The sequence below is a fragment of the Chenopodium album genome, chromosome 21, assembly GCF_948465745.1.
Source record: "Chenopodium album chromosome 21, dcCheAlbu1.1, whole genome shotgun sequence".
Classification (NCBI taxonomy): domain Eukaryota; kingdom Viridiplantae; phylum Streptophyta; class Magnoliopsida; order Caryophyllales; family Amaranthaceae; genus Chenopodium; species Chenopodium album.
This window is the reverse complement of record NC_137854.1, coordinates 3533105-3551188: the sequence shown is the minus strand read 5'-3', so window position 1 is coordinate 3551188 and position 18084 is coordinate 3533105. Positions and strand designations below refer to the sequence as shown.

The 18084-nt window shown below is 35.8% G+C and overlaps 3 protein-coding genes across 3 annotated transcripts; 2 read left to right on the top strand and 1 right to left on the bottom strand.

Moving 5' to 3' along the window:
- Positions 1-317: 317 nt before the first annotated feature.
- LOC145602683 (agamous-like MADS-box protein AGL104) lies at positions 318-2921 on the top strand. The gene is made up of 12 exons (XM_081658848.1): positions 318-502; positions 604-657; positions 783-801; positions 1052-1113; positions 1282-1309; positions 1396-1457; positions 1709-1808; positions 1919-1969; positions 2061-2185; positions 2294-2409; positions 2527-2630; positions 2718-2921. Exons 1-12 carry the CDS (start codon positions 318-320, stop codon positions 2919-2921), a joined length of 1110 nt encoding a protein of 369 aa, XP_081514974.1.
- A 1858-nt stretch (positions 2922-4779) lies between these two features.
- Positions 4780-7084, bottom strand: LOC145602623 (L-ascorbate oxidase-like). Its single transcript, XM_081658797.1, has 5 exons — positions 6797-7084; positions 6598-6690; positions 6275-6487; positions 5928-6113; positions 4780-5804 (listed from the first exon to the last, which is right to left on the bottom strand). The coding sequence occupies exons 1-5, from the start codon at positions 7082-7084 to the stop codon at positions 4833-4835; spliced, it is 1752 nt and encodes a 583-aa protein (XP_081514923.1). The 3' UTR covers positions 4780-4832.
- A 6044-nt stretch (positions 7085-13128) lies between these two features.
- LOC145600871 (uncharacterized) lies at positions 13129-14365 on the top strand. The gene has a single exon (XM_081656728.1). It carries the CDS (start codon positions 13144-13146, stop codon positions 14215-14217), a length of 1074 nt encoding a protein of 357 aa, XP_081512854.1. The 5' UTR covers positions 13129-13143; the 3' UTR covers positions 14218-14365.
- The last annotated feature ends 3719 nt before the right edge of the window (positions 14366-18084 follow it).

Here is an 18084-nt window from a genome sequence, read left to right as displayed (position 1 = left end):
GTTTCGTTCCAAAATCATTGAAAAAAAAAAATACAAGCCTAAAAAATGGTTTCCACATCACCCGCCATGACAGTTAATTTAACAACAAATCAAAGAAAATCATGAAAATTTGACTCAAACTCTTCAATTCCTCAGCGTAAATCCATGCTCCTCTCCTTTTTCATCGCATCTCTCTTTTCTCTTGTCCCTTCATTTCTTTTTTCCTTTTCATCATCTTTATTTCGCCTACATCATTTTCCTTTTTATTTTATTTTAATTTTATTTTATCTTTTTTTTGTGTACAGAACATAAAATAACCTAAGTACAATAATTTTATCATGGGTCGGGTTAAGCTTCAGATCAAAAGGATTGAGAACAACACCAATCGTCAAGTTACGTTTTCGAAACGACGAAATGGACTCATTAAGAAGGCGTACGAGCTCTCTATCTTATGTGACATTGATATTGCACTTATTATGTTTTCGCCTTCTGGTCGTCTTAGCCATTTTTCTGGCCGTAAAAGGTTAATTTTTTCCTAGGAAACTTTTTCCATGTGTGATATTTGCGTAACTTTGGCTAATTTGTTTACGATTTTTGTTATTAATTTTATTTGATTTTGTGTAGAATTGAAGATGTATTAACGCGTTACATTAATCTTCCCGACCATGATAGGGGAAAGTAAGATTTTTTTTCAATTTTTATTCGTTTTGTTCTTCATTTTTTGATTTTACCTTGCATGGATTAATATGCAATATTTACTGACATTTTAGTGGATTTTCCTTTCTTTCAATTCCATTGAACAGCTTCGTTCATAATCGAGAGGTACGATATTATAAATCTTTTGTTATACTCGTATATTTTTATTATTAAGAGGATTCTCTCCGATTACTAGACCATCTTTACGAAATGAAAATGGGGAAATTTTTAACGAATGAGAAACATTGTATTCTCAAACCCCTGCCTAATTTTTACAATAAGTGACTCGTCTAGTTATTGGAAAGAATCCCATTCAATTTAATGTCTAAGCTAGCAATTGGCAAAGGGTCATGTATCAATCTCTATGTTCTTGCAGTACTTGATAGGCACCCTTAAAAAGCTCAAGACGGAGAATGACATTGCTCTTCAACTTGCCAAGTTCGTATTCCTCATCCTTTCTCTTATTTAAACTCGTTTAGAAGCACACACAAACGCGTACATACAATTCATCATGTAACAATAAATAAAAAGGTTTTTCACATGTTGCGTTCTGTTTTTTTTAATCTTATTTTATGTTTCCTGACATCTAAGTTGATTTTACTGCAGCCCTGGAGGATGTAACTCAAACTTGGAGGTATATATTTATTATCTTCCTTCCTAAATAAATGTAAATGGACTACTTTAGATATTAATTTGGCTTGGGTTTGTGTTTTTTAGCAGGATCTTCAACAAGAAGTGAATAACTTGCAACACCAACTTCAGATGGCTGAGGATCAATTAAGGTTATAATTAAACTTTGTTTAATGACACACAATGTCTAACATTCTGTTATTGTCAATTTTAAATCTTGATTTGCTCAATGTTGCATTGTTTTACTCCATATCGCGGTTGATTAGAGTAAGAGTTGTGATAATAATGCATGATTAAATTGTATGTGTGTAACTATTCTCCTAAGAATTAGCCCCCTGCATAATTTTTATGAGCTGATGAATACATGTCCTGACTTATTTTTTTGTTCAAACTTGATGAGTAGGATTTATGAGCCTGATCCAATGACCTTCACATCAATGGGAGAACTAGAATCGTGTGAGAAGAATCTCATTGATGCTTTATCACACGTCTCACAACGAAAGGTATGTACTGCGTATGGACAGACTTATAAATCGAGTTAGTATCAAATCTTTATTAAAATTAAGGAATCTGTTTTTGTAGTTGCTTGATTATATTGTGTTTTCCTTTGCAGAAATACTTGTTGAGTAATCATATGTCAAGCTATGACCCTTCAGGTGTCCAGGTAAATACTAGCTATTGATATTGCCTTGTCTTTGAACATTGAAGTGTTTATAACTCCTTGGCTAATATGCTGATCATTGTAAAATCGAAAGATTTTCTTGGACACGAGTGAAGGGATGCCAACATTGTTTGAAGACATAGGCTGGTTGCCAGAAAATGGTCATAATCAAGGCCAAATTTTCACTAGCTCTGACCCTTCTAATACCATTGCCATGAGGTAAATTACTTTTTGCTGTTTTTTTAAAAATCTTATGTTTTTGTGTGTGTGGAAGCCTGTAATGAATGAGTATCCTCTGGCTCAATGTTGTATTGGTACAAAATGAAGGCCAAACCATTCTTCAGCAGCACCGGGAACAACAACTATATACGAAACATTGAATCATGGGCAGGGGGGGAATGCCATAAATGCTGCCATGAATCAACATAACACTCAGATGGGAGGCTCAACACCTGCTCATCATCATCAACAACAGCAGCAACAACAACAGCAACAGCAGCAGCAACATCAACATCAACATCAACATCAACATCAGCAACATCATCCTCATGATCAAACAGGTGGGATCGGAGGACTTCAAACATGGCATCAGGGTTACACTTCAACTGAGCTTCTCAATGCATTGATGCAGTCTAACACCACATCATATTCTTCCCTTATCAAGGTTTAATGATATCCTTTAGTATCTTTTTTTTTTTTACTCTTCATAAGGTCAAATAAGTACTAAACTGAATTGATTGGTCATTGGCAGCAAGAATTGGCAGGGGGGGCTGCTGGTGTAGGGGGAGCATCATCCGCGATGGTTACAGGACAGCAAGTAGAGGCGATTCCTGCAACCATGGGATGCGGTATAGTAGAAATCGGAGTAGGAGGACATATCCAATGCAGTGAAGATGCTTCTGCTACCTCTGCATCAAATTTTGACCATAAAATTCCACAACTCAATATGCAATGAAGCTAATACTCCTAAAAGTCTCTGTAATCCCATGATCCTATCCATGTATTACTAATGTTGTAACTTATTGGCTCCTGGCTGTCTGAAGGCGTTGCAGCCATACATGTGCTCCTGATTCTTTACATTAGTTTACTCTATATCGTTCCAAATTGTAAATCCGAGACAAATTTAAAGGTCCCTCCTCCATCTCCCATACCACAACCAGTAGCATCTCTAAACAACATGTGCATGGTGCTGGACTAATAGATATATACATACAGAATTTAGCATTTTGCAACTTATATTATATACACCGTAAATAATATTACATTTTTGAAGTTATGAACGTTACCTAAGTACCTATCAGAACTTTAATTTCAAAGGAGTTGTACTTGTGTATGATCATACACCACGGTTCGTTGTTACTTGGTGGGTATGTCACGCGAATGTTTGAGTGTTTGAAAGTACAGGTAACTAGTCCTAATCATCTATAATGATCAATCTAACCCAAATCAACCCTTATCATCACGGGCATTAATTAGATCATCGTGTTAGTTGTGGTTGCAACAATGATAAGCATTGTGTTGGAAAATTTGTTCATTTTGATGAAGTAGATAAGATCAACTCCGATCAGATCAAGTGTATAAAATATAACATGAAAATTAGGGCTAATCAGGTCTAATAAATTAAGTTTAAGGACTTTTTGTGAAGAACTACCTTATAGGGTCTTAGTTTTTGTAAATAGCTACCTTATTAAAAAAATGTTGTAAGAAACTACCTTTTGCCCAAGTATTGCATTGAATAAGGGACGTTTAATAACCCACTTTCAGTCATTTTTTCTCCGTTTCCCACCCAATTTCTCCATAGCGCCCTTATAACCCCTAATTCCCCTTCTCTTTCTTTATATCGTTAAATTAAGTACATGGTAACAACTTATAACATTTAGTTTTTATAAGGTAGTTTCTTACAACAATTTTTTATAAGGTAGTTTCAAACAAAATTTGATGTATATAAGGTATTTTTTTTCTCAAAAAATCCCAAGTTTAAATTAATTCAGGTGAAAAAAAAAGAAAAAAGAAAGAAAGAAAAAAAAAAAAGCACCTGTATAGATTACTACGTTTGTTTAGCTTAATACGGAGTACACAATTTCAATTGCGGTCATTATCTGCAATCTTAATTAAATCAGCCCAAAGATATGTCATTGTCCAATTTGACCAATATAGCGATGTACATTAATGCATTATGTCAACTATAGGGTTAGAACATGGGAATAAAATTGGGAAGAGAGGAAGCTGGTTTATTTGAAATACCACGACGTTATTCAAACACCCATAATTGCCCCATCTTTGTATGTCCATGGGACTATTTACTTAAATTACGAGTAATTTAAATAGATTAAGTATTAAGCACGAAAGAAAAGATTACGTATTAAACACAAATAACACTTATCGGTGCATGATTTTTTCATAAATTTTCAAATACAGTCCTAATTCCTAAGGGTTGTATAGATATATCATAACTAAAAACAAACAAACCACCCATGGTTGTACCAAATATAGTGATTTGTACATGTATGATTTGGAGATGGAATTGTTGTTCATTGAGTGAAGGGATTTAGCAAACTAAAACTTATGACTAAACTCAAAATATTTAATTGCACAAATACGCGTTTATTAATGGCATTTAATAAATAGTGTGTACAATTATAATTTGCCGATCCATTATCAAATACAAAATATTTCGAATTAAACCATGCTTTATAGTCTTTATCCAAATAACTTGCACCCCTAATACACGTACGTACAAATAAGGAAAGACATTTTTTCATTTAAAATATTTACAAAGATGATTTATCTCTTAAATTTAGAGGGATAAATTAAAGTAAGAATAAAAGAATTCTGAAACACTGAAGTTAGGCTAATAATTAAAGAACTATGGAGTGATTAGGCGTTTGGTAAGTCCACAACCCATAATGTTGTTAGGCAATTGACCAACTCTTTCAATTCCTTCCTCAAAAACAATGCCCATACCCATGGCAAAATGGGCATCTATATGACAATGGAACAACCAAACACCCGGGTTATCGGCCCGAAAACGTATGGCAGTCCACCCGTATGGATGAAGGGGAACCGTATTCTTCATAATCGGGTTTACCAAGTTGTACTTTTTCGGGTCGTTGAAGGGGTCAAACTTGCCATTTCCGTATCCTAACACCCAAAAATCATGCCCATGCAAATGCCACGGGTGAGTTTCACTGTTGTTAGGGTTGATCATGTTTGCATTTTGTAACACAATGTCAATAGTCGTGTTAAACTTGTTACGGTAGATACCGTTACTAGAGGTCGCATTGACATTGGATTGGTTAACATTGATGTCATAGTTTAGCCAATCGTAGCCGGTTGGAGGCGGTGTTTGGTCAAACACGTGGTGGAGTTTGTTCCTCAACCTGTTCTCCTTGAGAGCCACCAAGTACGGGGTGGTGGGTAAGGTGAAGGATACGTTATTGATGGCCCATTTTGTGTACCCATTAACCTTATTCTGAGTATTAAGGAGAATGATCACTTTGTCTGAGGTGGCTGGTGGGGTTTGAATAAACCCCTTCCGCGCCTTAATTGCTAGACTCTGGGCTCTTCTTGGTTCGGAGTCATTCCACATGGGGCCCGTGGTAGGGGTAGTTGGTGGGTTTTGTTCTATTCGATTTGAGTAATAGTTGAAGATGGCTAGACCTGTTGGGGTTCCGGGCTTTCGGCTCACAACATTAGTTGTAGCCCAATAGTTCCTGGATGGGTCTTGGTTAGCCTTTACTAGAACTGAATAGGTTTCTCCTGAGTAGATGAACAAGTTTTTAACTACAAATGGCTCAACAAAATGTCCATCTGCCTCGACTACCGTCATGTTATGCCCCTGGTAACATATACAAGTGTGCACATCAGTATAATAATCAATAATACGTAGTACAATTTTTTTAAAAAATGTTACAAAATGATTAATAAATAAGGTAAATTCATATGTAGTATAAATTGTTACCTCAATCTCAAAGTTGAGTGCAGACAAAGAAGTTAAGCTAGCAATACGAAGGCGATAAGTTTTTCCAGGGACGACAGTCAAGGCAAACGGGGAGCATTCGGGACGTGTAGCGTTACAAACATCTGGCTCGGAAGCAATGCTGACGGCTGAGCAATTGAAACGACCTCTTCCTTGTATTAGGAGTGACTATACCATTTAAACAAACATGTAACGAATTGAATTAGTCAATTGAATTATTTAGCTAAATAAAGTAATACGTAGAATTTTGATATAAAAGTATGTATAAATTATTGATTAAGAGAACTAATAATAAAATTAAAGTACTAATTAACATGTTTGACTAATACCTGAGGTTCACCAACCCAAACAAATGGATTGGAATTCAAGCCTACGGTATGATCAAGAGCACTCTTGTGGTACCAATCTGTTAGCAAGATGCTACGATCAAAGTCGTAAGTGAATGGCTCGGGTTGCCATTTAGGAACCGAAACAACAATCATGCCGTTCAATCCTTCTTCTCTTTGCATCCCGTAATGAGCATGGTACAAGTATGTGCCCGCCTGTTCAAATTTGTACACAAACACGTATATTTGATAAGTATAACGATAAATAATGTATACTAATCTTAAAATTGGGCAACAAATTTGTTGTAGTACGTAAAAAAAATTACCCTGTCGACAACAAATTTGTATACAAAAGTATCTCCCGGGATAATTGGACATTGAGTAACGCCTTCGGTACCATCAGCCCATGGTGTTCCAATCTATAGAGCACGTACATAAAAAAAATGAGCATATTAAGGTAAAATATTAACTAAAGATAAAGTACCAAGCTAATAAATGAGCAAGTTATTAAGTAATTAAACTAACCTGTCGAATACCATGCCAATGAATGGCAGTGTTTTCAGTAACCAAGTTATTGGTAACTTCAACAACAATAGTATCACCTTGTTCAGCAGTAATGGTAGGTCCAGGGAACATGCCATTTATAGTAATGACTAATTTCTTGTAACAATCTGGTGACTTGAGCTCATACTTTACATCCCATTTGTAATATCTTGTTTTAGCTTCTACGGTACAAGTACTCAATATTATCATAAATAACACATAATATAGAGGACACTTTAAACCCGTCCTCCTACATGCATCGGTCGCCATCTTTGACAAACTAGTTTTTTTTTTTTTGGTTAGTCACGGTAATTGTTGCGCGGTCGTGGTGGCCGGCTAGGCAGGGGAGCTAGCACAAGGAGTAGAAGGAAACTCTAAGGGTGGTTTGGTTTTAAAAGAAAGGGGTGCATATATTTTTGATATGCTAGAGTTTGTGTAGCTTTTTATATACATATAGTTTGTAATTAAATATCAATACACTTGTAGCTAGCTGTCCGCAGTAGTAGTTAATACATATTGATATTTCTGGGTTACTTCTTAATGTCTGCCCTTCTTGATAGTCAAATATCTTGACTATCACTTTGCACTTTTTTATCCAAAAAGATGATTACGTACTATTATTATATTCTTGAACCGTGTTTCCATTTTTTTATGGTTTTTAAGATGGACGGTAATGTAATAGTACTCCGTTAGTTTGAAGCAAAAAGCAACTACTGTGTGCCCATACTACCGAATAATACTCCTATAATTGGATGTATGTCTGTACTTTGTATACGTATGTTTGACTACCGGACGGGGACTAGGAAAGTTGGATTTGAAAAATACATACAGCTATACATTTAAATTCTCCCCGTTTTACTAAATATGATTGTGGGTCTGGTCGAGCCTAGCTCATGAGTCATGACTAAACTCATTAACTTCATATACTACCTCCGTTTCGCATTATCTGCAACAATTTCCAAAAACGGATGCTACACATTATGTGCAACAAACTATAACTTTCCTTTTAAAGTAAATTTTTTGTATCAAATTACTATATTACCCTTACTAAAAATTTCCTAATCAAAATTAAAGACTAAAATCAGACTTGTTAAGTTACTAACACAAATTAATTAGCCTTAAACTAAATCAAATTAAATCAACCTTAGCTTCCAAATCCCAACCACTACCACCAATCAATTACCAATTCAACCCAACTTTTTCCAGAATTAAAACTTCCACCGTGACTCCTTGTTCATATTTCTCACTCCTCCCTCAAACTTTACCAACCACCACCACCAACACTCACCTCTAACCTCCGACCATCACTACCGAATTCCCCCGACCATCACCACCAAACTCCTCTCTTTCTCTTCTTTCACAATCGAGTGATAATATGACGACCCGCAACTCCGCAAGTATGACCACCATTAAAGGTTGAGGATTTTATGGTCAAATTTGACCATGAAAACTCTAGATCTAGAGTGTTCATGGTCAAATTTGGCCAAATAAAGCCTTAGACGGTGTATAAAAGGTTATATACAGTCGTTTTTAGTTTTTTGCTTATATTTTTGGGGTTGTTGGTTGTTTGTTTGTCGGATTAGGGGTGTGATTCATAGTGGTGGATTTTTCTGATTTGATGGGAGATGGTTTTGGGCTGGGCATGTACAGTAGTTTTGAGAGTGTGGGTGAGGTTTTCGGGGAGGGTTGATATGATTTTAGATGGTTGAATGTTGTTTCACGGTGGTTCACATTGTTGAGGCGGGGGTCAGTAAGGGTGGAGGTGGTGTCGAGGGTAGCGTCGTTAAGTTCAGGGCGCCGGCAGAGGGTGGATATTGGTGGTGGTTGCATGCGGTGGATGTTGGTGGTATTAGGGTGGTGTCGTGAAAAGGGTGGATGTTGGTGGTGAACTGGTGGTTACTTCGGTGGAGCTCCGTTTTTATTAGCTGTCTTCACTTTCTCTCTCCTGACCTTAATTACATGTCTTTCTTTTCTTAAACAAGCATTAGCAACCCAAGTTTGTTGCAGATAATGCGAAACGGAGGTAGTATATGCATGTCGCCATGTCAAGTTGAAATTTTTCAAAAATGGTTCATGCACGTAGTATTTTTTAAGTCCACGTATCAGACCACTATGACGTGTCTATATAGTTAGTATTTAATATGGAGTATATTCATATACGCTTATGTGTTGTATTGCGTTTTTCCTAAGCAATATGATACATGTCTTGCTGATCATAAAATAACGTGTCGTGTCATATCATACTTTTTTCATGTTAGATCGAATCGTGCCATAGACCAATCGACTCAATAATGTTATCTCTACGTCTCACTAGCTTTGTTCCGTTTTCTATTTTGGCTGTGGAGAAAAGAGAGAGAGTAGAAGATAGGGAAAGAACAGATACACAAGCTCTGCTCACCTACTTTCTTTGAACCAACTCTTAAAAACTGAAAACGCAGTTGGAGAAAATCTATGTGTACCAGATTACCAGTGTACAAGTTTTCAGATTCAACCACTAAAGTAAGATCTTTTTGAATCGCAATTTATTCTATTCGGTCAATTAATAACATGCGTGTATTATTTCTTTTAATAAAAGGTTCAATAATTGACATGTTCGTTCCGACGAATAATTCACAAACTTTTATCAGCTTTCTCATTATACTAGTATATTCTTTTATATTGGCGATAAAATAAGTTACTACTTTCTATTTTTATATTGTCATGCTACTCACACTCTCATGGTAGTTGACACTAAAATACAAGACAAGATGATCTGATTTACGCGTTATTCAATAATTCATCTAACATATAAAAATTATAATTTATTTATACAACGTGATACATAGATGTTAGTCATGTTACATGTTGTGGTGTTACTCGTTTTTACTACAGTTCTGTATTTTGTCTCCTACATCTTTCCTAATGGGGTTATGGTTTATGGGGCGTATTCTGATCTTATCTGCTTCTATTTCAATTTAATTTATGCCATTTATGGATATTCAATCCCAAATGTATAGTCACAAGTAATTTCATACGTTAAATTAACAATTAAATATACAAAGTATAAGTGTATGTGTATCACATTATTGTTATAGACTTATGGGTACTAGGGGGTTTACTCTTTGATCTAGTTGCCTACAAACTTTTGTATGGAATATTTTTTTATTTTATAAATGATTGGGATGTGTTTTATTCACTTGATTTTCACTTTATAGGCATATTTTTCCTTATCTAAACTTATATGACCTTGTTAGAGCTTATGAAAACTTATTTTATTTTAGTTGTAATTCGTACATGGGTAACTCTTATTAGAACTTAATTTCCTAAACTGAACTTAACTTATTTAAACTTATTACATCTAAAATAAGTGAAAATAAGGTATACATAACAGGCATCTTTTCTTACATAGACATTTTTTGTATTAAGGGTACGCTCTTATAAAGTACGAGTAGTAGATAAGTGATATATATACCGTTAAAATATTTGAAAATTATTGCATAAGTTGCTTATTAAATTACTTGATGATTAAGTGGCAACTAAGGTAATAGAGTTTTCACTTTTCGTACTTATGATAAAGGTAAAATGAAAATGGATCTTATATATTAGGTATAGTTTGAGTTATATACACTATGGTGGATACTTCACTTAACTTAGCTTGTGTCATATTAATCTTTGATTGGATACGAGTTGAGTAATTAATTTCAATAATGTTACTTTTGTAGATGTATGTAACATCAAACAGTTACAACAATTTAGTTAACTTTGTAATATAGTCAAAGTCTTTACATTAATTTTATCGATCGAATATGCTTCATTATTATGCAAAAAATTAATTCTATCATGTTCAAATCAACATTATCTTACAATATCTTTTAAAGTCTACTCAATTCTTCTTGCTTGGTCTTTAATTTGTTGATTTCATGCAATTCTTCAACTATCATCATATTTTAAACTTAAAAAAATGGATGGCGAAACACATTGATCTACATAATTGAATGCAAACACATGAAAGCCCAAACGGGCCATAAGATTAAGATATAAATCTGTCTCCTTCAATCATAATCGCCAGTAAGTATATGTAAGCAAATATTCGTATTATAAAGTATATGGCGTATTTTGAACTCCCTCCGTCGCTTAATTACATGCCTGTATTTTTTTTTGGGGTGACCAAAATTAAGTGTCTATTTCTATTTATAGGTTGTATCTTTTGCCAATATTATTTTTGTTTTGATGATTTATCATCATTTTTCTTTTTCTTTTTTGTACTTTACATCAATTCCCAATACTTTTTCTCTCCTAATTCTCAACAACTTTTTTCTTTCTCTCTATCTCTCTCTAACCCCACATGCATATTTGTACTCCCAATTTTTAGTTTTAAGGAATCTTTAGCTTTCTTAATTCCCGTGCAAAAGGAGAAATAGACATGTAATAAAGGGACGGAGGGAGTATTAACTACGGAATAGTTGGATTCGTTGCTACTTGGCTACTTGCTATAAAAATATAGTTGCTTGAAACATGCATAAATCTATTTGTTCTTTAGTCAAACAAATAATCAATGAGATCATACGAAGTATAAGATAATAAGATAATTGTATTTTTATTGTGTATAAACTTGGGGATAACAACCTCTAACTATAATAAATACGAATTGATGTGAGTATGTGACTATATAAGCTATTAAGCTATTGCATGGATTTGTTAATATGATGATAATAATAATTAATATTCCTCCATTAATTGTTTGGTGTTGTTTACTTAGAGTAATAGTTTAATATTGGGAGAATTTAAACAAGTAAAGCCAAAATTTTGGAATAATAAAAGAAAGTTCGTTTATAAAGAAAGACTTATAAAATTTGGTGGATAACTACTACAATGATCAATATTATACTAGTATGACAAATGGCAATGACCTCTTTATTATTATTAGTCATAAGACTTGTAACTATTTCATCAGCGATTATGTGATCAATGTAACTATTCTGATGTGTTTGAACAAGAGGGTCGAGTTTGAAAATTAAGAAATGGAGAGAAAGGGGTGTAAAAAGGATGAATGCGAAAACATGTATTATAACCTTCAAATAAACTTAGAGATATTTGACTTTTCCAACCGAATTCAAAATGATAGAAAACAAGGTGCTTCCCGTGGACTCTGTAAGTTCTTAGGAGATCACCTGTTGGTTGAACCATTTATTTTGGCGCATAACTTGCAATTAGCTAGCAAATGTAGTCTGCAGACACATTTCCCGTATTAACTCAAAACCATCTTAATATTTTATGTGACCATCTAGTAGGCTGTAGTCATATGTAAACCAAACCAATCTTTCATGGCCCCAAAAGGCATCCCTTACAATCACTCGAGCTTTTAACATCAAATTACAAAAACCTCCAATAGTCCAATTTTAAGTATATAGCCTTCAATACAATCTTCAGAAAAAACACTTTTGAATTGGACAAGGTTAGACATTGAGTTGTTGGAAGTTCTTGAAGTAAAACCAAGAAAGTTACGGTGTTTATTTTTTTTACTGTTGGGATTTAATGGCTATTGGAATCCCTTAATTTTAGCTTCCTCTTATTGCTAATTTAATGGGCATTAATGCTGATTAATGCTGTTACTTAAAGACTAGTCGTTACCCTTTTAATGTTGATTAAAGCTAGCTCTTATTGGGGATTAATGGGTGGATGTTACACCACTTGATTGATGACCATTTCCCCTTAATTGCTGGTTGTTTTTACTCCCTCCATTGCCTTATAAATCAACATTATTCACCTCCGAAAAACATGACAACAAAACCATCCATCTTTAACTTCTTACCTTATCTTAAAATACATCCCTTCGGTTTTTGGGCAAGTATTCTGAATTCCAGTCGGGTTTGTGAGTGCACACAAATTTCGGCGCCGTACTTATCCTGGAGGGCGACCGCTTGATATCTACTGCACCGGGGTAGCGCGGAATCGTCTTTTAGGTCAGTGGTTTACCACGACGCGGCAATTGTCAATTGGTCTACACAATATTGAGATAAGTACTTTCGTTTAATTTTGCTTATCTACTAACATGAGCTACTTCTCAACATAGTGAGCTACTTCCCATACGTATTTGTCGGCTAGATGAACTATCCAATTCATATATTGTCCCATAACTTTTTAATGCTTTCATTCCATAATTCTCAACCTTAGCCTGTTGGCCATGCCTTGCCAAGAATGCCAACATAGCTCACTAAATTCAATTATTGGGCCAACATAATTCTAAAATAATATTATTGGGCCAACACACAGCCCATTTCACCAAACACAAAAAAAAAACCAACACCCTATTATTCAACTCAGATCACACCATCCATAACCTCCTCACAATGGAAACCTCCGACACACAAACCACCACCGCCGTCGACGGCGGCGCCGACACTAAAACCTCCGACAATCTATTCACCGACGAAATCAACTCACTCCACGAACTCGCACTTCGAGGATCATGGAAAACAATCCTCGAAAAAGTATCAGCAGCAAGATCATTCTCTCAACTCCGTTACCCTCACGAACACCTCGTCTACCTCGCCTTCAACGCCGTCGCACTTTCCAAAATCCGTCGCTATTCCGACGCCTTAGATGACATTGAATCTTCCCTCGAAAATCTCGACAATTCTTCTTACCGTTACGAATCATACCCGAGTGTTTACCCCAATCGAACCGGGTCGATGATACCCTTTTCTCTTCGATGGCTTCAAGCTCTTCTCCCGTCTTTTCTGGGCCGCCGGTCCGATTCTCTGGACCGTTTGTATCTTCTTCTGCAATTTGTTCGAGCTCGCATTGATGAGGGTTGTAATGGGGAGGTTTGGCGGAGGAGAGAGAGTTTCGTTTTGTCGACGATTATTAGTCAACATTCGAATCAAAAGGAATTTGGGGTTTGTTTTTCTTTGATTAAAGAGATGTTGAAGAAAGATATGGGTAATTTATCGTTGATTTCGAAATTGGGTTATGTGCAGTTGCAATTTGGGGATTTGGAAGGTGCGAAATTGTCGTTTCAGAAAGTTGAGGGTTTGATGAAGGAGAAAGAAGAGAATTTGAGTGTTGAAGTTCGGAATTTGGTGGGGAGAAATAAGGCGTTGATTTATATGGTTGGGAAAGATTATGTTTCGGCAGTTAGGGAGTATGATGAATGTATTGAAAGAGATGGTTCCGATGTTGTTGCGATTAATAATAAGGCTTTGTGTTTGATGTATTTGAGGGATTTATCGGATTCGATTAAGGTTTTGGAGAATTCGCTTGAGAGGGTTCCTACTGTGGCGCTTAATGAAACTTTGATTGTTAATCTTTGTTCTATGTATGAATTGGCTTATGTTAATCACACTGATATTAAGAAGACTCTTAGTAATTGGATTGCTCGGCTCGCTCCTGATGATTTTGATCCTTCTTGTACCCGAATTTGAGGTAATGAATCATTCTCATTGCTTCTAATTTAGTTGAATTAAGCTGCATTTGATATTGGGTTGCTCTGAATTATGATGTTTGATTTAGATTTTTTTGATGTGGATTTTGAATGTTGTTCTGGTTGTGGTTTTAAGTTTGAGATGGTATCCATGATTTCAATGTTTATGTATGAGGTCAATGCAGATGAAATTAGCTGGGTCTCTTTTGAATTTTAGCTGCTGATGTTGTGTTACTCTATAAGCTGTATGTTTTAGATGATGATATGATGTTGGCTCTTGAAACCATGCTGTGTGAACTGTGAAGTTCATTTGTTTACTGCTCGAAGTTATTGTTCTGTGACTATGAACTCCTTATGCTGTAAATTTTTCTATAACAAACCTAATTAGAAGGGTGATCAAGACCAAGTATTTACTGGTAATCTCCTTATACCATAATGTTAATGCCTAGTACGTTAACTTATAGAGAAAGTTTTGTAGTCATAGCTGTGTGAATTGGGATCTTTGTGGCAAGACAAAAGCGTCTTTGACATGGTGGGATGAAACTTATGTGTTCGTGGAGTTGTGGTATTGCAATGTTAACTGCCTAATAGGGTGGACTGGCTTGCTTATTCACAATTTTTGGACAAGCTCTATATACTTGTAGATGAGTCGCTTTGGTCTTTTGGCCTTTTTTTTTACATGGATTAGGAGACTGCTTGGTGCCACACGTTTACTGCCATGATTGGTCTATGCCTGAGTTATGCACGCATTAGCACCAAGATTTTTTTCCCTTTTTTTGAATGTTTGGCAATGCTTGTCCTTCCTGACGTGTCCTGTACCCTGAGGAGACTTTATAGTGTGACTTTTGTTAATAGTGGGTGAAGTGAAAGAAAACTGGTAGCATTGGTGAATGGGTCAACTGAGAAGACCATTTGTAGAAGTTAACCCCAAAGTGGGTGAAGTCAAAGATGAGCTGGTAGCATTGGTGATTAATGGGTCATTAGGGAGAATAATATGGTGAATTTCTGCTTCTATCAGGTTATTTGTTACATTTTTGAATTATACAGAAGAATCTGGATAGTTAAGGCTGTAGATGGCTGTCGTGGTAGTAGTAAAGTGAACAATGAACTAAGGTAAATTGGGAACTTCCTTCCCCCTCTCTCTCCTATGGGCTTCTTTCTACCTTAAAGAATAAGGGGAAAAGACTATGAAACTGCTGTAATTGAACCCGCTTGGATCACGTCTAGACAAATAGAAGCAGGGCGGCGAGCAATGACACGAAATGATCAGAGCTTCTGAATAAGCGGGTTCTTTACAACACATATATTAATGAGACAAGTATCTTACCACAATGATAGAACCCACAAACTGAAATGCAATTAGCTTCATGGCAGCTAGCATGTGCACACCACAACTAACCCTGATGTGGTGTCTTAAAAATGATTAGTTCTAAAAAAATAAATATCAAGAAATAAAGACGGGTGTCATAGAAATATTACCCATCTTTTTGTTTGGGCATCTCAAGACCCATTCTGTCCCAGTCAGACGTATCCACGTTGCAATTTTTGTCAATTAATTTGCAAATACGGTTCATGGTAGAGCACTGATGATTACCCAAAAAAACAAAAGATTAGCTAACATAATTAGAGGACCTGAAGTTTTATATCAAAAACCAAAACAATTATAGAAACACGTACGAGCTTTGTCAACGAATCAGCATGTACTATATGAGCATCTTTCCCCCTCATTGAGTCAATCACTAGGACCTCCTTCCTATTATTGGAAAAGGCGGCACACCACCAATGCTCCTTTTCCATGACTGGAAAAAAATACCGTATTAATGTCGTTGACACTAGTGACATTAATTAGGTGAATATATTTTTCCACTTCAGGATCTTTTTCTTCTAGAACCGACATCTGAGCAAAACCACAAATACTATAAGTTCAATATCTAAAATTACCACAAATTAATAAATTCAATATCTAAAAAACAACAAATTACCGCAACAGTTGGATCTAACATAAACTTATTGCGCTTCATAAACCTCTTTTCCCAAACCTTTGTGTATAAGACCGATGCTACACGAACATACTAGGCAAAGCAAATCCAAAGTAAGACAAAGATTAAATGAAATAAAATAATTTTAATACAAAAATTGTACAGAATTACACTTACATTTACTGAAACTTCCCCATTTTTTACAAGAACACCGCTATCAATAAGAGTCGCATAATGATCACCACAGTCTATGAATGTGAGCTCCCTGTAAATGAGCAAAAAAAAACAGTATATAAGTCAACTTTCGGCTCGCATGTCTCAAAACAGAAGAGGAGGAGAGTAGAGGAATTATCACCTATCCAAACAGTTAAGCACAAAACTGCACACTTTCTTCCTCTTTACCCAATCCCGAGCCCTCCAATACATCAAAGCATCGCCGGACACATCTGTGTGGCCCTTTAGGTTGTTTGGCAACTCTTCGGATTCGGCTACCAATTTCAACAGGGACTGAATTTTGGGGAGGGAGTGGATTGGCATTTGGGTGAAGGTTTTTCCAACGCCGACGTTTAAATTTTTTTGTTATAGGGGGTTTACTGGAAGCTGAGGGTGGATTTGAGGTTGGGGAGATAATGGAATCTTTGAAAAAACCTACTTGAGGATTTGAGGTTTGGGGGATAATGGAATCTCCGGGAAAACCTTCTTGAGATTTGGAAATGGAGGTTGAGGTGGCCTCAGATCGTAAAAGCTGTCATACTCGTGATGCTGATGGTAATGCACCTCTGCTATCGAGAGCAAGATAAAGAGGAAGACTCCGATGATGCAGATGGACTTGATGCTGAAACATCTGACGAAGAGAGGAACAGATTAAAATAATATGGAGTAACGAGCGAAGGTGGCATATAAACCAAAACAAAATATGTAAAACCAAAAAAAATAGTTCTCTTTTTTGCTTTGGCATTCAAAAAATTAGTAGATATTTGTTTTTTCAAGCACCCCAGCCAAACACCCTCTTACCTTGCCTCTTTCTTCTACGCTTAGCTTGCTCCAAATAGAAATTTGGACACGGACCATCTCTTTTCCTCCTGGCAGGCTTTGCCAAAGCCTAAAAAAAAAAAAAGAGTTCAGGGTAAGTTATTGTTTACCTTTATCTTTGAATAATTTGAAATCATTTAAGATATCTAAATATTCTAAATTATCATACCTGGTGCAATTCAAAATTTGAGGCTGCATGTTCCTCACCAGGCAAGATGTCGAACGTCTGTTTTGGGTGGGCTCGCCCATACCAAACATCAGCTACAAACTGAAAGAAAAATTTATAAGTCAAAAAATAGTTTGTGTGGTAACTACACTGAATCAAATAGCAGGAAAATTATGAGATTTTTGCAGACAAGAGTCAAGAAAGGAATATAAAAAAATTACCCCGATTTTCCCAAAATCCCCCTTTGGGTGTTTATCGGCTTTCTTAACATCACGGATGTCACCTTCCGTCCATGCATTAATTCTAGGAAAAACATCCCAATTCAATGGTTGTTGGTCTAAATGATCTAAGTATATTATCTGCAAGTTTTGTATATGGTCAGTTTTTTTTCTTTTCAATTTTGAACACAAAAACAAAAGGCAAAAGAAAAAAAGCAACAGTGAACTCACCATTAACACATACACAGCTCCTTTGAGACCCTTAATAACACCATCTTCATCAAAAGCCTTTTCAAACTTGCCAACGTTTGCTTTCAAGTCAGCGAACACAAGTTCACACCAATCATAAGACTTGGCATCATGTGCCAAAGAAATCAAAGGAAGGTACTTGCTCTGTACCCTATCATACGTAGCACCGTACAGATTGCATACAACAAATTTGCTTCTTTGAATTCATTTTCATCACTTGAATT

What these genes read in the sequence shown, in the direction of transcription:
- LOC145602683 (XM_081658848.1), top strand. Translation starts at nt 318, where the DNA reads ATGGGTCGGGTTAAGCTTCAGATCAAAAGGATTGAGAACAACACCAAT. An exon ending in ATGGCTGAGGATCAATTAAG is followed by an intron (nt 1,458 to 1,708) that starts GTTATAATTAAA and finishes CTTGATGAGTAG; the next exon opens with GATTTATGAGCCTGATCCAA. An exon ending in ACATAACACTCAGATGGGAG is followed by an intron (nt 2,410 to 2,526) that starts GCTCAACACCTG and finishes ATGATCAAACAG; the next exon opens with GTGGGATCGGAGGACTTCAA.
- LOC145602623 (XM_081658797.1), bottom strand. Translation starts at nt 7,084, where the DNA reads ATGGCGACCGATGCATGTAGGAGGACGGGTTTAAAGTGTCCTCTATAT. An exon ending in TTTGGGTTGGTGAACCTCAG is followed by an intron (nt 6,114 to 6,274) that starts GTATTAGTCAAA and finishes TAAATGGTATAG; the next exon opens with TCACTCCTAATACAAGGAAG. An exon ending in CACTCAACTTTGAGATTGAG is followed by an intron (nt 5,805 to 5,927) that starts GTAACAATTTAT and finishes ATATGTTACCAG; the next exon opens with GGGCATAACATGACGGTAGT.
- LOC145600871 (XM_081656728.1), top strand. Translation starts at nt 13,144, where the DNA reads ATGGAAACCTCCGACACACAAACCACCACCGCCGTCGACGGCGGCGCC.